Here is a 22,669-nt window from a genome sequence, read left to right as displayed (position 1 = left end):
CAATAAAAATAGGGGTGCACATATCTTTTTGAATTAGTGTTTTCATTTTGGGGGGTTAAATACTCAGTAGTAGAATAACTGGATCTTACAGTAATTCTATTTTTAATGTCTTGAGGAGCCTCCATGCTGTTTTCCACAGTGGCTGCATCAATTTATATCCCCACCAACAGTGCACGAGGGTTCCTTTTTCTCTACATCCTCACCAACACTTGTTTCTTGTGTTTTAGATTTTAGCCATTCTGACAGGTGTGAGGTGATATTTCACTGTAGTTTTTAATTTGCATTTCCCTGATGATGAGTGATGTTGAGCATCTTTTCATGTGTCTGTTGGCCATCTGGATGTCTTCTTTGGAAAAATGTCTGTTCAGGTCTTTTGCCCATTTCTTAACTGGATTATTTGTTCTTTTGGTACTGAGTTGTATAAGTTCTTTATATATTTTGAATATTAACCCCTTATCATATATATCATTTGCAAATATCTCCCCCCCATTCAGTAGGTTGCCTTTTTTTATCGTTTCCTTTGTTGTGCAGAAGTTTTTTATTTTGATATACTCCCCAACGTTTAATTTTGCTTTTATTTCCCTTGCCAGAGGAGACATACCTAGAAACTGTTTCTATAACTGATGTCAAAGAGAGAGGACTCAAATAAATAAAATCAGAAACAAAGGAGAACTAACAACAAACACCATAGAGATGCAATTGTATTTTACAGATTCATTTTGTGGGTGAGTAGGCAATATTAAAATGGGGAAGCTGGAACCACCAAGGAAAGTGAGAAATTTCAGCATGAAATAATGAGGATCTGTATACAGGTAGTGGAAATTGAGAGAAAAGCACACTCTAAAATTTTGGGAGTAGAAACAGCAGGAGTTAGAACCAAAGGAAGCAGAGAAATGTGGGGTGCAAGGGGGAAAGAGTCAGAGTTAACCCATTGACAATGTTGGCACTTTCTTCTCACTTTTAGGAGAGAGGAGGAAGAACTGGAAGAAACACAGACAGGGCTTCTAGCGCGGCCTGATTGGGTGACCTGTAGCAAACTAATACTCCTTACAAAAATAACTGCAGTCAGACAACTATTTGAGAGCAACCAGCACAGGTAGGTTGTGGGGCTACAGAAAAGAGAAGAGAATCTGTAGGGTAAGCTCCTCATTTACCCTAGCTGTTCCCACGTTTTCCTTCCACAACAACATGAATGTGTCGTATAGGGAATAAACACTCAAAAATACTTCGTCAGCTCTTTCAATGGTACAATACAGAGTTGTTGTAAACATTTAGTGCATGTTATAATCAATAATCAAGGATCATGGCATAATCAGCTGCATAAGAAAAAAAAGTGTAACATCTCTTTTTCCCAGGAATAAGTAAGTATATTCATTTGATGGGCTTCTCAAGTTCTTTGCCACTTATTCTGATGCCTGGCAAATAAACTGTAGGTCAAATATATGATGCACTATCACTGTATTTTATGTGCCATATGCACATGTAATTGTACGTGGGTGTCCCCTGTATAATCAATGTACAAGCTCATCTATATCCATGCTATGGGATTCAAGGTATAATTTTACTATTTTAAATTATTTCAGAGGTTTATTGCAATTGTGTATTTGTTTTTTTTGATGAGTTGCTGGTGACACGCATTGTCTATTTGTTAAATCCTTGTTTACTGAGGTAGTATCCAATTACAATATTGTTCCTATGGGAAAGTGTTATCTATTATATGGCCACCAACCTAATGAGGTAATTTCTCAGCACTGTGCTGAAAAACAAGGACAGCCTCTATTTTGCGCTGAATTTTTATCTGAACTAGAAGTATGTTTCAGAATACCATTTCAATATATTTAAATAAGCATTTCATATAAATAATACCCAAGCAGTAACTCTTAAGTCCAACATGATAATAAACTTGAATGAAGAACTATTTAGGGCAATATAGAATAATTATATATAGAAAGGTAACTCTATGACTCATAAGGAATTAAACTTCTACATCTTTCTTCCTTTACCTCTTTAAATCCATGCTTACATTCTCAGAAGCACATTTATATTATTCAACAGAGTAACTAGCTCCTTCATTTTCATTATAGAGATCTCAATTTAAAAGAAGTAAAAGCTGCTTTTCTGATGGCATATATATTTCATACAAACATATCATTTAAAAGTACTCACAATCTTCATCCGTCTGTATTATGAGTTCTTGACTCTCCTTCCGTCCCTCAGGATTCATGAGGATGAGTTTCACACTGACATTGGTATATGGTGATAGGTTAGTGATCGTATGTTGAGGGTGTGAATTATCTGTGTCCCAGCTTACTTCTTCTCGCACTTGCTCCTGTCCTCCGACTTGGTAACAGTAGTGGACTGTGAGATTATAACTATGGCAGCGAGTTACGTTATATCCAAATGGCTCCCAGCGGATAGTGATTTGTCGAGATTTGACTTCTACCACTTCCAGTTTTCTTGGACCACGCATGGGATCTAATATAGAAAAGAAGGAACAAGAAAACACAAGAGAAATGAATTATAAGAATTCTGGTGAAGCCCAGATGTCACAGATGGTTCTCCTTATCCCCCGTGTCTGGTCTCCTCTTCTTCCATGATAATGAAATCCCTAAATCTTAGCTGGGCATAACAACACCCAGACTAGAATTTTCACGGTCTTCTGCAGTGAGATATGGCCATATGCCTAAGTTCTGTTGAATGGCATACAAGATGAGAACAAGAACAGTTTCTGGGAGGAGTCCTTAAAAAGAAGGGCTCACCATCTTTTTTCCTTCTTCCTGCCCATTAGGTGGATTGAGGATAGGAGGTCTTTTGCTCATGCTGCCATGATGGACCATGAAGCACTCAAACATTAACCATTCAAAGCAATGATGAAGGAGTCAGAGTTCCTGATAATCACCGAGTTACCGTACTATTCCTGAACTGTCTACTTCCAAAATTTTCATTAGAGAGAAACACAGTGCTTTTATTTAAGGCTCTTTTCCTCCGAGGCTTTGATACATGAAGCCAATCTTAATGCTCATTGATAAATATATTTTATCTTTTTAAATTAATTTATAATTACATAATTGGAAAACATAAGAGAAAAAGCTTGAGAATTCAGCATGAAATAATATAATGATTAGAGAGCATAAACTTCTGAGCAGGACTCCAGGCCTTTTCAGAGTTTAGATTTGTATAGAATTTCATGCAATTACTGCTCCTTCCTATCCCTGACAATGTCTTAGTATTATTCTTGAGCCCAAGCTCCAGATACAGAGTTTCAAGCTTAGAAATTTAAATGACGTGTGGGGAATATAAGTATTTTAAATGATTTAAAAGAAAGAATATATACAGAGACAGCTTAAATGTCTTTATGAAATGATGATGAAAATACAATAATACTAAATACATAGCATTTACTGAGCACTTACTATGTGCTATACACTTTTCTAATAAGTTTACCTTTCATGGGTTTGTGGAGAATCTAATCCTAAATGTTCTGTTTTGGAAAACCCATATACTTACTCCGTATATTCTGATTTTTTGTTTTCCTTAATTGTGGTCATCAGACATGAATGTAAAGAGATCTCCAATTGGTAACGGAAAGTCAGCATGAAAACTTGAGATATAATAGCTACCATTTATTGTGTGTGCACTTATTATGTGTAACTTGCTTTATATGTAGTCTCTATTACTCAAAACAATCCTGTGAACCAAGTACCATTCTTCCCAGTACATAGATAAAAAAATTGCAGCCTAGGTTGGTTCAAGAACTTAGTTCAAGGCTGGATTGTGGCTATGAATTCATACCTGTCTGACAATGAGACATGTTGCTTTACCTCTCTACTGCAGTGTCTCTACCAAAGTAAAAGAAAATCAGATAAAAAGAAATTGGCATGTTCAATATACCCCAAACTCTACCTAAAACATGACCAAAGAATGTAAAATATAATAAAGATTGCATGTGTTTAATCTTGGAACACAAGTGCTGTGAAGACTCTTTTTCTTCTCTAATGCCACAGAAGAGGGATCTATGCCATGTTCCCAGCTAAGCTTTGGCAGACAACCCTACCTATACTTTGTGGCTACCGGAAATTTGTCTGGACTGTTACTGAAGTTCATTTCTTGATTTCCATTTGTGCATAAATTCCTTGTTTGCTCCATTATTTAGGACCTAGGGAGAACCTAGAACTACTCCCTTTCCTGTGACCTCCAACAAATGAAAACATTTCAACTGAAATAATGCTTTGGTTTTATATATGCAAGATGGGATTTATCTGCCAGATATCTGCTCAAACCATAAAATGAGGTTAATAATAATCATTCATGCTACTCCATACAACCAAGGATGAGTAAGACAAAAACTCCCCCAGGGCATCTTGAGTGGCATTCCCATGGAATGTTCCTTACTACTAAAGCAATTTTTTTATATTTAAATTACTAGTGTTAGGAGAAATATCATAAATAAGTTATTTAGGAATAACTTGAAGGGTTTTTTTTTGAGTCTAGTGACTTTTTACAATGTAAAGGAAATGTCTAATTTTATATAATGCTTCATTAGTTGAATGTTTACAAAAACTTTTAATAAGCTCCAGATTCCTTATACAAAAACAGATTTACATGCATCTCTTTGCTACTTTCCTTATTAATCACAGGTATCCATTAGAAGTGTTCTAAAGCATTTTTCCAAGGTTTTCATCAATTTTACTTACTAATAAAATGACTAAATGTTTCAGATACTAGTTTAAACAATGCTGTTCTAACTTAATTTCGATAGAAAACTACTTTCTACTGCATAAATAAGCCTGCATCAATTCAGCACTTCTTAGTCAAGAAAATACACACACGAATGAAGTTCCAGGATTAAAAAACCAAGAGTTCTGTTTACTGTTCAAGTTTTCTTGAAATGTATGCTAGATTCCTCTCTGTTAATACCTCTAAAAATTCTATCATGCTAAAATTGTTTCAAAGTTTACATAAATTTGCCAAGTAAAATAGTTAAGCATAGCACGAAACAACCATATCTATGACCAAGTTTCCAGAGTCCCTACTGTCAAGAGTGGTAATTAGCAGACTAGAGATAGAGGCTGTATGAGGTCTAAATCTTAGATGAAAAGAGGCTTGTGCTCACTGGCTTGCATCTTCAAGATCCTGGCTAACCAAAACAAAATATCTTACAGAAGCTGTTATAAACAGAGTATCTCCATTTATGTTCTTTGTGGGCCTTTGCCTAGGGTATAGTGCTGTTGTGTCTCCTACTATGTCCAAATCAAAATGGCAGGGTGAAATCATATCAACAGGGGGCAGGGATGAAAGGCACTTTGACTATCATTTTATCCCAATCATTCCATGACTTCTTCCATTGGTCAAAAGCCTAAGAGAGAAGCTGAATCAATACCACGAAACAGGCAACACAGTCTACCTTAGATGGAGAGCTGTCATTTCTCTCGCCAGGGCCAGAAGGGAAGAGTTAGTTAAGCGCAATGGGAAAATGACGTCTGATAACATAACTGAATGCTGTGAACTGCCAAGTACCTGTGATAACATCCTCCTTTGAGGGTCGTGTTGATAGGCGAAGTATAATGACTCAGGGAATCTGAAAATCCTTTCAACTCATCCCAAGCAAATGGCCTGATTTCATTGCTTTTTCTCTTCTCTTTTGCTATTCTGCAAATTGAGCTCTGATCCAGAAATAGTTTATAATGGTTACATCTTAAGTTAGTGTTTTATAGTAACTTTATCTTCAATGTTTCTGCTGGAACCATTTCTATTAGCGTGCCACTAAGTGTGAATGAGGCATTCCACAGGGACATTTACTCTAGTGAGTTATACTGATGATCTCTGCAGACTTAGAAGGGCATTGTTGTAGAAATATATCACACTGGAGGCAATAAATGGCAACTTCATAACCAGAAATGTGTAATTTCAGTCGGCTAATTACAACTCATACTGCATTTCTAGGAGCAGAGTGCGAGCACTGCCAAAAAAACCTTGGAATATATTACTACCATTATATGTGCACAAAATAAATCTCTTAGGGTTAGATAACAGGGTGATTAATTATATTCACAGGACCACTCGTTGTCGGGTATTTGCTTCTTTCTCCTCAGAATCCTAGAGATGCTACTGGATATGAGTCACTTCCAAGGCCATTTGTCTTCACACTCATACCCTTGGCCCTCACTGGAATAGGTCTCATGACAGGCCCCACTGGAATGAATCATGAGGCCAGCCGGCCCAGTCTGGGCCCATTGACTCATGACAAGAGACTAGAACGGCCTCCCTAAGGAGCGCAATGTCTTGTCGTGCCTGAAGCTTAGTCAGGGAGTTCTTACCGCTTCCTGGGCTGGTGGCAGCATTTTTCATTCCGTTCTGTTTCTGCCAGTTCCAGCCAGGTTTCCTGCAGAGAAGTCTGACAGTCGCAGTACTCACCTGAGGGACCAGCAAGCCCAGTTCTAGCCTCTGGCACTTTAGCATCCTATTTAATCAGTGATCCTGGCTTCTTCTACACTCAGTCCTGTTTTCCTACGAATAAGGGCAGAAACTGACTGGTAGGATCAATTTCCATTGCAGGTTCAATTCACAGCTCATTTCTCTGGAACTCTGCTCTTTACTTCTATTACTACTATGGCGCTTTTTCAGAAACTCAATTTCAGAAACTGTGAGCGATATTTGGGTGTAATTTTAGGATCCTGCCATTGATCATCAAAAACACAGATTACAACCAATGCTCCTGCTAACAGGTTTCTCTTTCCTCCCTTTTCATGAACTATCAAGAGGTCTATTACAATAAAAGGAATCAGAACCAGAATGGACTGGTGGGCCCCCTTTGGCACCTTTAGCTACTCTATTTCTGCCTCATCAGTCACACAAAAGGAGACAAAATAATATTGCAATAGCTTTCTTTACTCATCAGTTAAATCAGAGCAAATACCTTATTAATTAATGTTATGTTGGCTTACCCAATCATTCCATATTCCTAAGCAGCAAGGATTCCAGGCACGTGGCACTGTTTTCAAGTGACACAGCTGTAATTTTTGGATTAGCCAATGTTTCCCAGAGTTTAAAAAGTGCCCTTTGTCAGTAAGGCTAGATCATGATCTGGGCCAAAGAGTCAGATAGTGCCACCCAGGTGCCCCCAGGATAATATTTTTTAAACAATTTTTTTTAGTTTAATGTTAAGTAAAGTTTGTTGAAAGGGGAATGGAAAAAAGAAGCAGTGAACATTTTACTGTTGATAACTTATAAAGTAAAGAAATGTAGGCATTGACAAAGTCCTCAATGGCAATGACATCTGTCATATTTCAGTCTGCCTGAATTGGTTAACTGCACAAAATAAGGCTAGAAGTCACACAATGGTTGAAAGATGTTATTCTGGTAAACGTAAAATGTTCTTTTCATTGGTGTTAATTTAAGGTCTTTGAAAATTGTTGAAGGTCTTTGAAATTTTAAGTAATAAAACCTTTGAAACACACTGAAAAGTACCAAATAAAGCAATCACCTGTGTACCTAATATCAAATGTTAACATTTTTTGTTTTGCTTCAGTTTTTATTAAAGAAATAAAATGTTACTGATATCAATTCTTTCCACTTTAATGTAAGCAATCCCAAGGTTATTATGTTTCATCCCCAGACATTTTTTATACTTTTATTACATATATCTGGGATGCTTATAATTTTACATAAATGCCACCATTCTCTGCAACTTGAGAATTCATTCCCTGTTAGTCAAGTTGAAAAATATAAATCTAGTTATCATTTTAACTGATGCATAGAATTCCATTAAACAAATAAACCACAGTTTACTTATACATTCCTGCACTGATTGTGTCTACTTTTTCTCTAGTACAAGCCATGTACAAGGAGCATCGCTGCATATATATCCCTTAGCCAGTTTCCCTTGGGTGAACGTAAAATGGGGGACTGTTGGCTTGTAGAGTTTGCGTGTCTTCAAGTGTACCAGATAATGTCAAATTGCTCTCCAAAGGGAAAACAACATTCAGATGGTCCTTTCCCCCAATGAGATTCTATTTCAAGACTATAAATCTAAAACCAGCTCCTGAGGAGAGATCTTGAATTATTGGTACTGGTTCCAATAAAATGTAAATAAGCAAAATCTAATCTAGGACCGTTTTATGAACTGTGTCATTTGACATAACCTTTGAAATGGAAATTTACATACAGAAATATTTTTCTTTGGCTATAGTGTTTGACAAGTGTTTATGTTAGGAATCTCTCCCAATTACCATTCATTATATCATATATCTTTAAAAATAAAAAATTCAAATTCATCAAATAGAGAATTAGATAAGTTAATAAATTGATGGATAATATATTCCTAAAATAATCATTAAGTTTTCTGATTACATCAAAATGGCATATCATTTACTATGAAGGACTCTCCTACTTCAACAAAACTAGATCCAGCATAACATATAAATATATCTTATATATTTATCTATATTTTAATATATATTATATTTTATGTTATATTTATATCATACACTTATAAATATTATATATCTATGTATATATACATAGATATATTTTATTGCACAGACCATGATGTATCTCCAGGGACACGTAACATCATGTTCCTTGTCTAAAATAAAATAAAATGATAGGATTGCAGACCTCAGCTCTGCAATCTAAAGAATAATCCTTGGGACTGGGGCAGCAGAAGGAAGCTAAACCTCTAGCTCAAGGTTAATCTCAGATACTTGGAAGGAGCTAAAGCATCCATAGTCAATACTGCCTCTTGGATCCCAAGAAACACAAACACAAATCTTCTCTGAACAAAATCATCCTTAAATTAGGTCTCCTGTTTTCAGAGATTAAGACCAGCCAAATATGAGCTCATTAGCAGAGATCACCAAAAACCCCCAGAAATATATTCACCCGTGAGAGTCAGCAGAAATAGGAAACAACAGATTTAGAAACCCAAGATTGTCAGATGAAGAATATAGGTTTTGAGTCACACTTTCAATAATTTAAAAATGTAATCACCAAAATGAGCATGCCATCATGAATAATGAACAGTTGGATTTTAAAAGTAACTAAATATAAATTCTAGAAACAAAAATTAAAATATACAAAAACTCAAAGGATGGACAAAACAGCAAGACTGGACACAGCTTAAGAGAAAATTGATGAACTAGAAGATGGATCAGAGGAAATTATCTAGAATGTAGCACAGAGGACTGGAAATAGGAAAGTGGTAGAAAATAGGAAAGAGAGATGCAGAAGAGAATTTGAGGGTCAAACTTGTTTCTAATGGCTATTTCAGGATGAGAACAGAGAGAATAGAGGGGAGGCACACTATCCGAAGATAGAATGTCTGAGAAATTTCCCGAACCGACAAAAGACATCAATTAAAATATAAAGAACATATATAACATATCCAAAAAGAGGATAAATGAAATGAAGTCCACAATTAGATAGTGTAGTTAAACTACAGATACCAAAATCGAAGAGAAAATATTAAAAATACCTGGAGTGAAAAGACATATCACTTATTAAGTCATAGCAATTAGATTGACAGGTTTCTCAACAGCATCTGAGGAGGGCAGAAAATGGGAACAATATATCAAAAGTGCTGAGAGAAAACATGTAAACTTATAATTGGGTACTAGCAAAATGGTCTTTCAATAGGTAAAGATGAAATAAAGATGATTTCAAAGAATCAAAACCAAGTGAGTTTACTACCAATAGCATACATTAAGGGATAAACTTCAGAAAGAAATAAAAATGGTGTTTGAAGGAAGGTCTGAGATGCTAAGAGACACAAGATGAGCAAAAAAATACCTATATACATAAAAGAGTAATAATGTCTAATTTGAGAGGTTTTAGAAAATAGCATGTAATTTAACTACTGACAATAAGAGTAATGCAGGTAGGGAAGGCAATGCTCAGTGTCAGAATAGTATAAGATCCTTACAACATTGGGAAGAGGGGGTTTAAGATATTAAGTATAGAACTTTTTAAAGTACGCATGGCAAATTTTCTACAGTAACCACTATAAAAATAGCAGTGGAGTGGTATTTTGCAACAGTATAGAATAATAATTCTTAAAAACCTAACACACTCAAAGGATTAAAAAAAAAAGTCAAAAACTAATATAAGTAATTCTACTTGTTGGTAGAAACATGTCCAAATATATTACAAATCACAATAAATGTAAATGGAACCTTGTCAATTAAAAGATCCAGAGAATCACACTCAGTGTAAAATGAATATCCTGCTATATGTTGTTATAAGGAATAAATCTAAGCCATGTATACCTGGAAATCTGAAAGTAAAAGAATATAAAAAAGGTAATTGGAAAATATTAATCAGAAGAAACACAGAATGGTTGCATTAAGGGACACAGAGAATCACTACATAATGATAAATGTTTCAATTCATCAAAAAGATAAAACATTCATCAAGAAGATTTAACAATGATAAATTCTTATGTATCCATAAGACAAACAGCCTTAGAATACATGAAGTAATTAATATCTTAATACAAAACCAAACAAGGATAATGTGTGTGAGCAACATATTTCATTCATGTATCAATGAATAAATTATGAACAGAATATTCAAATCCACTCATACACACACACACATACACATACACACACACACACACACACACACACATATAAAACTGACAATACTGGATGACCAAGTTAGATTAATTAGGATGGTTTAACATAAAGTGTCTATAGATGTAATTCATCACATTAACAAATTAAAGAAGAAAAACCATATGATAGTTTTAATAAATGCAGAAAGTGTATTTGCTAAAATGTCCATTCATAATAGGAGAAACTTTTGGCAAATTAAGAACAGAATGACATTTCACACACCTAATCAGCAGACACTGTTCTGAATGGTAAGACATTAGGAGCAACACAAGGATGCAAGCTATCACTGTGTCTACTGAATATTTTCCTGGAGGTTCTAGACAGTATGGTATGAAGTAAAAGATATAAAATTTGAAAGGGAGAAACCAAAACTCTAATTATACACAACATACATGTCAGCACACACATAGGATCTACAAATTCTAAGAAGTAGCAAGTGTTTAGCAAGGTGGCTAAATAGAAATTGTTGTTAAAATCCTTTGTATATGGGTGCCTGGGTGGCTCAGCTGGTAAGTGTCTGCCTTCGGCTCAGGTCATGATCCCAGGGTCCTGGGATCCAGTCCCACGTCAGGCTCCCTGCTTCGCAGGGAGTCTGCTTCTCCTTCTGCCCCTCCCCCCACTCGTTCTCTCACTCTCTCTCTCTCTCGCTCGCTCCCACTTTTGCTCTCTCTCTCAAACAAATAAAATCTTAAAAAAAATAAAATCCTTTGGGGGCACCTGGGTGGCTCAGTCGTTAAGCATCTGCCTTCGGCTCAGGTCATCATCTCCGGGTCCTGGGATCGGGCTCCCTGCTCAGCGGGAAGCCTGCTTCTCCCTCTCCCACTCCCCCTGCTTGTGTTCCCTCTCTTGCTGTGTCTCTATCTGTCAAATAAATAAATAAAATCTTAAAAAAAATAAATAGAATAAAATCCTTGGTACAGAAGTACATCAATAACAAACTGGAATACCAATTTTAAAAAAAGATAAGATTTTATAGCAGGACGAAGATATATAGGTGACACAGGAACAAATCTTACAAAAGAACAATAATAAAATCCAAAAATGTCCTGAAAAGCATTGATGAAGATCAAAATAACTGCAGAGCTATATCATATTCATGAATAGGAAGACTCGGTATTGTAAAGCTATCAGTTCTTCCTCAAGTAATCACTGGAATCAACGCAAGTTCAATCAAAATCATATTAGAGTTTTGAGAAACTTGATGAGTTGATTCTAAAATACAGAGCTAATGCCCCCAAATAGCCCTAACACCCCTGAGCAAGAACAGAGTAGAGAAACTTGTCCAATCAGATATTAAGAGTTATTTACAAGCTACAGTGACTAAACACTGATATTGCTAAAAGGAGAGGCATGGAGCTGCCTAGAATGCTAACATATGACAGAGCTGGAAATTCTTATTCTGACTGCTGGAGTAGACAATTAGTACTGGGGAAAACTGTGTATCCACATTGGAAAAAAAAAAAAAGACAAAAAAAGTACCAAGCGTCAATGAAAAGCTTGATTATTTAGACTACATTAAAATCAAGAACATATGTTTACTAAGCTGTACCATTAAAAAAGCTAAGACATAAGCTTATTCTTGGAAAAAAAGAAAACCAACCAAATAGACTTAGGACAAAAGATATAAATAGGCATTTCACAGAAAAGTTAAAAAGGGATGCCACCAGGCAGAAGATCCTGGCAACCATTTAGCGAAGGAGAGATATCCAGGATACACATAGAATGCCCATGGATCACAGGAAAAAGGTGACAACTCAAAAGAGAAATGGATGAAAACTAAGAACATGAGTTTCATAGAAGAGGAAAAAATAGACCATAAACATAAAAATATGCTCAAGCTTTGTATTAACCTGAGAAATGCCAATAAGTAAGGTTGTAGCAAGGCTCCCTTTTATACCAATCAGATTAGCAGAAATTGAGAAGTCTGGTCATACCAACTGTTGGCAGGATGTAGGTCAAGGGCAAGCATTATACACATACCCCACTAATGAGGACATGAGCTGGTACAGCTACCATGAAGAACACCTGGCATCATCTTGTAAGGTAGACATTCAAATACTCCATAACCTAGCAGTTCTATTTCTAAATATACATTCTAGAACAGCACTTCTAAACATCTCTGATAAGAACAGTCTGGAACGTTTTTAAAGTATCAGGCTTCGTAGGCCTTTCCCCAGAGATGCTGATTTGGTGATCTTGTAATGAAGCTGCAATATCTGCATCTTGAAGAAGTGACCCATGTTGAGTCTTATCCCCAGAGAAGTTTGGAGAAGCCTAGAGCCCTGCTTCTCAAAGTATGGTTCTCACACCAGCAACAGTGCCACCACCTGGAAGCTCATTAGAACTGCAGATGCTTGGGCCCTACTGCTCACCTCCTGAAGTGGCATTTGCCTTTGCACATTAAAGTTTGAGAAACTTAGAGGATTATTTTTCAGAGTGAAGGCTGGGTCCCTAGATCTTACACTCAGACCAGCATTTGTTTTAAAGAAAGAGAATAGGAAAGTAAATGATAGAATGCACTTCTGGTCCAACGGTGAGGACTGTAGGACATAATTTTTGCTGTAGGTACACATACACACTCTTGCAAATTCATAGGAGTCTGTGTAACTGTGATACAATGTAAAACACAGTTCATTCTGCAGCAAAAGAGTTTGAAAGACACATCCTTAGAGACGTTGTTCCCGTGGGCGGCACCGGGAAATACCTACAGAAATGTTTTCAGCAGCTTTGTGGACAAAAAAGTATGAAAGAAAAGTGTGGAAACAACCCAAATATCTACTGACCAGAAAACAGATAAATACTCACACAATCGAAAATTATACTGTAGTGAAAATGAATAAAGCAAAACTGAATCTTAGAAACACAAAATTGAGTGAAAAACTCAAGTCACAAAAGACTACTGTGATACAATTTTATAAAACTGAAAAACAAGGGGTGCCTGGGTGACTCAGCTGGTTAAGTGTCTGACTCTTGATTTCAACTCAGGTCATGGTCTCAGGGTCATGAGATTGAGCCCAAAGTCAGGCTCCATGTTCAGTGCAGAGTCTGCTGAAGATTCTCTCTCCCTTTCTGTTTCTGTTTGCCCCTCCCCCCTCAAATAAATAAATTAATTAAAAAAAACAAAAAACAAAACTGAAAAACAAGCAAAAGGGAATTGTTTAAGAATGCATACATACATACATATGTGATAAAACCACCAAGTAAGACAAGAGCAAAGGAAAACTTTACACAAAAACTCAGGACACCAGTTCCCTCTGACTTGGAGGCAGAGGGACAAAATGGGAAGCAGCACACAGTTATATTAGACACAAAGTTTCTAGGGATGGTCTGTCCACCATTTTTATGCTACACAATTTATGTAGGTTGCATATATTCTTTTGTTTAAGTCAAATATTATATAATAACTTCAAAAAGGATTACTGTAGGGAAGGCATGAATATTCCAGAAACATTGTTGGCTCTCTGAAATTTCCCTTCTGGAGAACAGTCAATCTGTGGTTCTCATGGGATGAAGACTATGGTTACTACTAACCAGACCTGAGGGAAGCAAGAAGGTTTAACTGTTCTGCATATACACCCATGGATGGGGATCTCTGACCTGAAAAGCATTACGAAGCCCTCTCCCCACAAAGGATCGAAGGCTTCACAGCAGCAATGTCCTCATCTCTGAAGCCAGACCTGTGGGGCCTGCAGGCTGTGTCTCAATTCTGTCCTCACCTCGCTCTGACACTTATGGTACAGGTTTTTGCATTAATTGCCCTTGTTCAAGCCTCTGGACTACACTCTCTTTCATTCTTAGATACTTACTGTGAGGCTCAAAACAAAACTCAGATGTCCACTGTAGGGGAGAGCACCTAGGAAGGCCATGCCCAGCCCATATGGTCCTCTGTGCAAATTAGAAAGAGCGCCTCTTCCTCAAGACACTTTCTGTCATCTGCTGGAAAGCAGCCATGAAAAACACACCATATATGAGGCTTATGCTATGAATGGGCACTGTGTGTATACACGCTGCATGACTTGAACAACTGTATTGCGTGGCCCTGTTCGAACCAGTGTGTGTGTGTCTGTGTGTGTTTGTGCGGTGTTCAAAATGTGCAAGTTATGTGATCAAAAAGATATGGTTTCTACCTGATATATATATACACACACACACATGTATATGCTGTGCACTAAAAGTTCTTAGAGGAGACATTTTTTTGGTGAAAAATTTCAAAACTTATGAAAAACCAGGTCTGCAGAAATAAACATGCTGTGAGGTATGCATGTTAACAGAGGCATGTGGATTTTTTTTTTTAATCTACCTAATACCATTGACTCACTGACCAGACTTCAATATTCACATACACACTGAAAGTACTAAAATTGCATTTTCTTGAAGGTACCCATTCCAGTTACTCCTCCCTAATCTTATTTGTCTCTCATGCTGTTGCCAGAATGCCTTTCATATGTGACGGTTCATCTGAATCAATCAGAGGACCTCTAATTGATGCCCCCTTATCATATAAGCCAAAAAGAAAATGTTTCCCTTAGTCACAGCTATCAGATGACATAATCATTCCTGCTTTCTGTGCCGGTCAGGGGAAATCTATCTGCTGTATCCCAAATATAGTTCTCCCTCCAAAATTAATCTCTCTGTTCTTACTGATCCATATACATGCAGTAATAGTCATCTTTTTATCTGCCAAAAAGTAGCCTTCCAAACTTGGTTCCTTTCAAACTTAGTTGAAAAATCAATCTCTTTTATGACTATTTCTTTTTAGTTAAGATAAAAACTCACAGATTTTCATAGGACCACAGGGTCAAAATCCTGCTGTTCAGATGTTGATTATGTTTCTGTTTTATTGTGTTCTGTAACAACCAGGTGTGTTGAATACTGCTCTTATATCTAATAAAAATGCTTTATCCTAGAGGATGCTTATATTTGCTATCGACACATTTGATAAAAGGATACTAACACAGAATAATAAATGATAAGCATCCAAGCTCAGGTACTTCATTTTCATAAGTCAATTCAGGGAATGGCTCCTTTTCTCCAGGATTTACCCATGTTTTACAAAAAGCCCTTCCAAGTTCTGTGTTTTGACTTCCATATCTGTTTTGCTTTATTGCTTTAAAGAAGTCACACTATAAACGTGGCTTCCGCTAACCCCTAGCATTGTCTGTTTTAGCCTGAGCTCCTTGGTGACATTTCCAAAAGTGTAAAGTTCGTCCCTGTAGAAGGAACACTATCGCTCTACAGCAAAATTAGAATCTTCCATTGTTTTGATGCACTAGAATGAACAAACTGCAATTCATCCTATAGATGAACTTTACAGGAAAACTGTTGTATGAAATAAAAATGAGTCTGCAGTAAAAGACTTTCTTGGCATTTATTTCAGACTATATACAATAGGAGGAGGCAAAATGATTTCCACAGTTTTACAGAACTGTCAAAAATTGGTTTGGAATGGGTTTTGACCTCCTCTGACCCTTATTAATCTGTGATACCCACAAAAAGCCTTGGGAGTTTTGGATCTGTTCTTCTACCCAGAGCAAAAGAATACCCAGACGATTCATTCTTGGTTATAAAAGTAATATGATTGATGTTGGAAAAAAGCCAATTATATATAATTTTGGTTCTACCTATAGGAACCATTCTCTCTAGTTAAGACTAAGCAGATAAAACATTTTTACTTGTTCAGAGCCTCCTATTTTGGTATTTACAATTTTTTTGTGATTGCATAGTTTTCTGTTTGAGGTTGTTTTTATGACTATGGGCAAACAGTTCCTCAAAAGACCACACTCAGGGGCACCTGGTGGCTCATTCGTTAAGCAACTGCCTTCGGCTCAGGTCATGGTCCCAGGGTCCTGGGATCGAGCCCCACATCGGGCTCCCTGCTCAGCGGGAAGCCTGCTTCTCTCTCTCCCACTGCCCTTGCTTGTGTTCCCTCTCTCGCTGTGCTCCGTCAAATAAATAAAATCTTAAAAAAAAAAAAAAAAAGACCACACTCAGCTATGCTAGTTTTCATCACTGTACCATGATTCTTCTTAGTTTTCATCAACAACTTGTCTGGAAAAAAAAAAAACTTTCCTCAATTTAAAGTCACATATGATTGATAAGGCCGTATTTAGAAACCCAAGTTTCCCATCCTTCTAATCTTCTAGGGGTGCCTGGAGAATGAGAAGGTAGAAACACGAAGTTCTGGAACATAGCAGGTTGTCAGCATCTCACTTGGGATTATAACAGCAGGGCAGGCAGAGGGATTACCATGGGGAAAAAAAATGAACCAGCTTCTTTTCTTTAAAGATTTTATTTATTTATTTGACAGAGAGAAAGACAGCACAAGCAGGGGGAGTGGCAGGCAGAGGGAGAAGCAGGCACCCCCTGAGCAGGGAGCCCAACGTGGGGCTTGATCCCAGGACCCTGGGGTCATGACCTGAGCCGAAGGCAGACACTTAACTGACTGAGCCACCCAGGCGCCCCAGTCTCTTTATTTTAAAAAGGTAGGAAGAAAGAAACTAAAAATCCTAACTTGAAATTATTTCTGTTCTCCCCAAACAGAAAACTTAAAAAAAATTGCTCCTTTTGTAAAATGTAGTTTACATTTTACAATGTAAACTCTGCTGAATTACATCCAGATTTCACTATCTTATTAGCACCAATTTAGCATGCAATTTATCCTAAAAGTAGTTATTGTGTGGAGTTAACTCCATTTTCCCATCATTCTGATTTTGCAATGTTATTTTTCTAACCTTTTCACATAATGAGCATAAGGTAATATGAGAAAGCTCAATTTTCTGATTTAAAAAAAGGGAAGGTTCCATCCATGTCATTGCAAATAGCAAGAGTTCATTCTTTTTTATGACTGAGTAATATTCCATTATATATACTGTGTGTCTTATACACATATAAAATACACATACCATATCTTCCTTATCCATTCATCAGTCCATGGACACTTGGGCTGTTTCCATAATCTGGCTATTGTAGATAATGCTGCTATAAACAGTGGGGTGCATGTATCCCTCTGAATTAGTAATTTTGTATTCTTTGGGTAAATACCTAGTAGTGAAATCACTGGATTGTAGGGTAGCTCTATTTTTTACTTTTTAAGGAAACTCCATACTGTTTTCCACAGTGGCTATATGTTAACTAACTAGAATTTAAATGAAAACTTAAAAAAAAAATACACACACAAAATGGAATATTAGTCATAAAAAGAATGAAATCTTACCATTTGCAACCACATGGATGATGCTAGAGACTATTATGCTAAGCAAAATAAGTCAGAGAAAGAAAAATGCCATATGATTTCACTCATATGTGGAATTTAAGAAACAAAACAAATGATCACAGGGGGGAAAAAAGAGAGAGGCAAACCAAGAAACAGACTCTTAACTAGAAAGAACAAACTGATGGTTACCGGGGGGGGGGGGGGTGAAACAGGTGATGAGGATTAAGGAGGGCACTTGTGGTGAGCACCAGGTGTTGTATGGAAGTGTCGAATCAACTGTATTATGTACCTGAAACTAGTATTACATTGTATGTTAGCCAACTGGAATTTAAATAAAAACTTAAAAAAAGAAAAAAAAATGAAAAGGCAATGTGGATTTTTTTTTGTTGTTTCCCTGGAAGCCAGAAAATCAATTATTTATTGAAGAGGAACTGATTCATAGTGATTGATTCCAACATTCTTGCAGCTCTGTCATCTGTTCCATATCCCTTCAAGAGTAGTTTGTTACATTTATTTATGAATGACTACCCCAAACTTCTCCTTCAAATGAACTTTGTCTCCTAAATTCATAGCTCTCAATTGGAAAAAAAAAAGTCCTAGACATGCTCATCTCCACAGCCCAGAAACATGAGGAGGGGTGGGGTCAGAGTCCCTCCAGGAGCCCCTTGCCTTTTCACAGCACCCCTCCTACATCCCTCCATTCCGACGTGCAGCCACCTGTGGGGAGGGTGGAGCGATCAGGAACCAGGGTGAAGTGGAATTTTATAAAGCTCCCCCAGGAGATTCGGAAACCACCCTTATCCCACCTGGCAAGGAGTCCCTGAATTACAAATATGTACACACATATACTAGTAATTTAATACTGGGAGGAAGGATGCTGTGTGACCAGTATAATACAGCACACTTTTATTCTTAGGTTGCTTGGTGCTAATTTTTCTTTCTTTTTTTTCTAACTTGCTATATTTTCCAAGAATCATTTCTTTAGTAAAATAACAAGGGAACAATCACAAATAAGAATTATTATAACAGCTAATTCATCACTCAACATTTAAAAATAAATTGCAATTCAATGATATGCATTTTTTCATTTTTAATTATTTGCCACAGAAAATTTAAAAAAAATTACTGACAAGTATGCTTCCCTGAATATTGCCTGGACATGGCTTAAAAACTATAATCTTAATAAGACAGATCATTAATTTGCTATCTAGTGTTCAGTTTAGTTTAAAATACCCACGATTCTACAATGGAATAGTAATCAGACATAGGAAAGAATGAAATCTTGCCATTTGCAACCACATGGATGGACCCAGAGAGTATAATGCTAAGTGAAGTAAGTCACACTAAGACAAATATATGATTTCACTCATGTGTGGAATTTAAGAAACAAAGTAAAGAACAAAGAAAAAAAAGAGAGAAACCAAAAAACACGTTTATAGAGAACAAATAGATGGTTAGCAGAGGGGATGTGGGTGGGGGGATGGGTGAAATAGGTGATGGGAATTAAGGAGCATACTTGTTGTAATGAGCACCAAGTAACGTATAAAATTGTTGAATCACTATATTGTACACCTGAAACTAATATAACATTGTATGTTAGCTATACTGGAATTAAAATTTAAAAAATAAAATAAAATACTCATGGTTCTTACCACATTGAAAATTAATGAGACATTTTCATAAAGTTCCATTGATAATAATTCTAATGGGTTACTGATATAATAAATTGTAAAAAAAAAATCTTAACTTTTATCAGCCTTTCTCAAGTTGAATTCTTAGCAAAGAAAAAATGTCTTCCAAATTTTAAAACAATCTTTCCTTGACTTGGTGCCCATTTTCCTGCCTTCCCAGACATTTCTCACTTACTAATAACTGGGAGCAAGAGCACAAGGGTCAGATACTGGAGGGATGTAGCTGGACTGGTATGAGGAGGTGATAATGCTTAGTTTGAGGGGGAAGTCCAGGAATCCGGAAGAAGACAGCCATCTGTGTTTGACCACACTGGTGATACTGTGGGGCTATAGGTCCTGAATCTAGACCTTTGTAGAGTAAAGAAAGATGAAAGACTACAATAAATGATGTCTATGGAAAAGCTAAGAGATGCAAGCAGGGAAACCATATCATGGAGGACCAACATATGCACAGACTGGGGAAGCTAGGGAGGAGATGGTGATAAACAATCCCTCCATGCTGGGAACCAATGAAGAAAAAGAAATACAAGATTCTGGATACAAGATAGAGATGCAAGACACAAACAAGATACAAGAAAAGAGGTATTCTCAGCTGTGCATAAGTATGTTGAGGTTGAGGTTTTAGGAAGTCAATACACAACCGTCTGTCTTCTCTTTCAGGTTCTCAACTGAGAGAGACCCAGTGATATTAGACACATGAAGATCATACTGTTGGGTTATCACTGATAAAGATGACTGAAGAAAAAGGCTTATATTTGTGGCCTATATAAGCTTGCTACTACATCCACTCTTATTTTCCTCATTTAACTCTTTTTTTTAAAGATTTTATTTATTGACTGATTTGAGAGAGAGAGAGCACAAGCAGGGGTAGAGGCAGAGGGAGAGGCAGACTTCCTGCTGAGATGGGACCCCGATGTGGGACTTGATTCCAGGACCCTGAGATCATGACCTGAGCCAAAGGGAGACACTTAACTGACTGAGCCACCCAAATGCCCTCATTTAACTCTTTTTAAAATATCTTTTTTGAGTTCTAATTCATGTCATAAAATGTACCCATTTAAATTAAATGATTCAATGTTTTTTTAGTATACTCACAGAGTTGTGCAAACATCACCACGGTCTAAGTTAGAATATTTTCATAATCCCCCAAATAGACTCCATGTCACTTAGCAGTCACTCCTCATTTCCTACAAATACCACCACCTTCAGCCCGGGAAAACATTCAGCTATTCTATAGCCTTGTCTATTCTGAACATTTTATCCAATTGGAATCAGACAATATGTAGTCTTTTGTAACTGGCTTCCTCTTAATTTAGCGTATGTTCCCACAGTTCATCTTTGTTGTACCATATATCAGTACTCCACTCCTCTTTATTGCCAAATAATATTCTATTGTATAGATATACCACATGTTTTTTATCCATATATCAGTTGATGGGAACTGCAGATCGTTTCTACTTTTTGAATGCTACTGTGAACATTCATGTGAAGTTTTATGTGAACATGTTTTCATATGTCCTAGGTATAGTCATGGGTCTAAAGCTAAGAGTGGCATTATAGGGTCATAAAGTAACTCAATGTTTAACCATCTGAGGAACTGTCAGACTGTTTCCAAAGTAGCTACACCATTTACATTCCCACCAGCAGTGTATGAGGGATCCAATGTCTCCACATCATTGGCAACACCTGTTAATTTCCAGGTCTTTTTATTTTACCTTTTTCTTATAGCAATGCTAGTGGGTATGAAGTGGTATTTCATTATGGTTTTGGTTTTCATTTTTCTAATGGCCTAAGATGTTAAGTATTTTTTCTTGTGCTTACTGGTCATCTGTATTATGAGAAATGTATACTCAAATCTTTGGCCCATTTTTGACTGGGTCATCTTTTTCTTACTGAGTTGTAGGAGTTCTTTATATGTTTTAGGTGCCAGTCCTTTAACAGACATATGATTTACAAAAAAATCTCCCCATTTCTGCACATTGTCTTTTCATTTTCTTGATGGTGTCCTTTGAAGAACAAACATCAGTATATTTTTCCTTTCATCAATTGTGCTTTTAGTGTCATATCTAAGAAACCATTGCCTAATCCAGATGGAGGTCACAAAGATTTATACCTATGTTTTCTTCAAAAAGTTTTATAATTTTGGCTTTCACATTTAGGCATACGATTCATTCTGAGGTAAGTTTTGTAAATACTGTAAGGAAGGTGCCCAGCTTTATTCTCTTGCATGTGGATGTCTAATCATCCCAGCATCATATGTTGAAAAGACTGTTCTTTCCACATTGAATGGTCTTTGCACTCTTGTTGAAAATAAACATAGACGTAATAAGGGTTTATTTCTAAACTTCTAATTCTATCACATTGATCTATATGTCTATCCTTATGCCAATACTACACTGACTTGATTACTGCTGTTACGTAGTGAATCCATTCTTTTTTTTAAATTGAAGTATAATTAACAGTGTTACATTAGCTTCAGGTGTGCAGTATAATGATTCAACAACTCTATATGTTAGAACACGTTGCTCATCAAGATAAATGTACTCTTGATCCCCTTCACCTGTTTCACCCATCCCCCTACCCACTTCCCCTCCGGCAACCACCATGTGGTGTCTGTATTTAAGAGTCTGTTTTGTAAATTAAATTCACACATTCACTGGGAGATTCAAACACTCTTCACCCCAACTTAGGAGAGGTCAATTTATCTCTGGTGGTAGAAAAGAACAATTGTGTCCTGAGGACCATGCCCAGAAGGAGTTGATCAAATATCCTCACTTCCTCTTATTTCTTTCTTTATTTATTTACTTGAGAGAGAGTGTGTGTGCACGGGCATGAAAACCATGCGGGGGAGGGGGAGAGGGAGAAGGAGAGAGAGAATCTCAAGCAAGCTCCATGCCCCGCGTGGAGCCCTACACAGGGCTCGATCTCATGACCCTGAGATCATAACCTGAGCTGAAATCAAGAGGTGGACACTTAACCAACTGAGCCACCCAGGTGCCCCTCCTCAATTCCGTTTTCAAAAGTCATCATTCTGAGTCACCACTCATAGGAAAGAGTGAGAGAGACCAAACTCCAGCCAGGCTCCCCTGAGCCCTTCCTTCTCTAGGCCTCAACCTTGGCCTGTAAAGACTTGAACAAACACTAACAGTTTT

General features: G+C 36.9%; 1 protein-coding gene across 5 annotated transcripts in view; it reads right to left on the bottom strand.

The window, feature by feature from the left end:
* The window catches only part of PTPRM (protein tyrosine phosphatase receptor type M), an 817,256-nt gene that overhangs the window by 319,320 nt on the left and 475,267 nt on the right, over window positions 1-22,669 (bottom strand). For all 5 annotated transcript variants that reach the window (XM_073898518.1, XM_073898514.1, XM_073898515.1 and 2 more), the window contains exon 8: window positions 2,167-2,475. In XM_073898518.1, coding sequence (XP_073754619.1) covers window positions 2,167-2,475 — 309 coding nt within the window. The remainder of the gene's footprint in view (window positions 1-2,166; window positions 2,476-22,669) is intronic.

This window comes from Callorhinus ursinus, unplaced genomic scaffold, assembly GCF_003265705.2.
Source record: "Callorhinus ursinus isolate GAN/ISIS: 27379988/994484 unplaced genomic scaffold, GSC_fseal_2.0 scaffold11, whole genome shotgun sequence".
Classification (NCBI taxonomy): domain Eukaryota; kingdom Metazoa; phylum Chordata; class Mammalia; order Carnivora; family Otariidae; genus Callorhinus; species Callorhinus ursinus.
The sequence above is the reverse complement of the archived record's forward strand: the minus strand, read 5'-3'. Positions and strand labels throughout refer to the sequence as shown.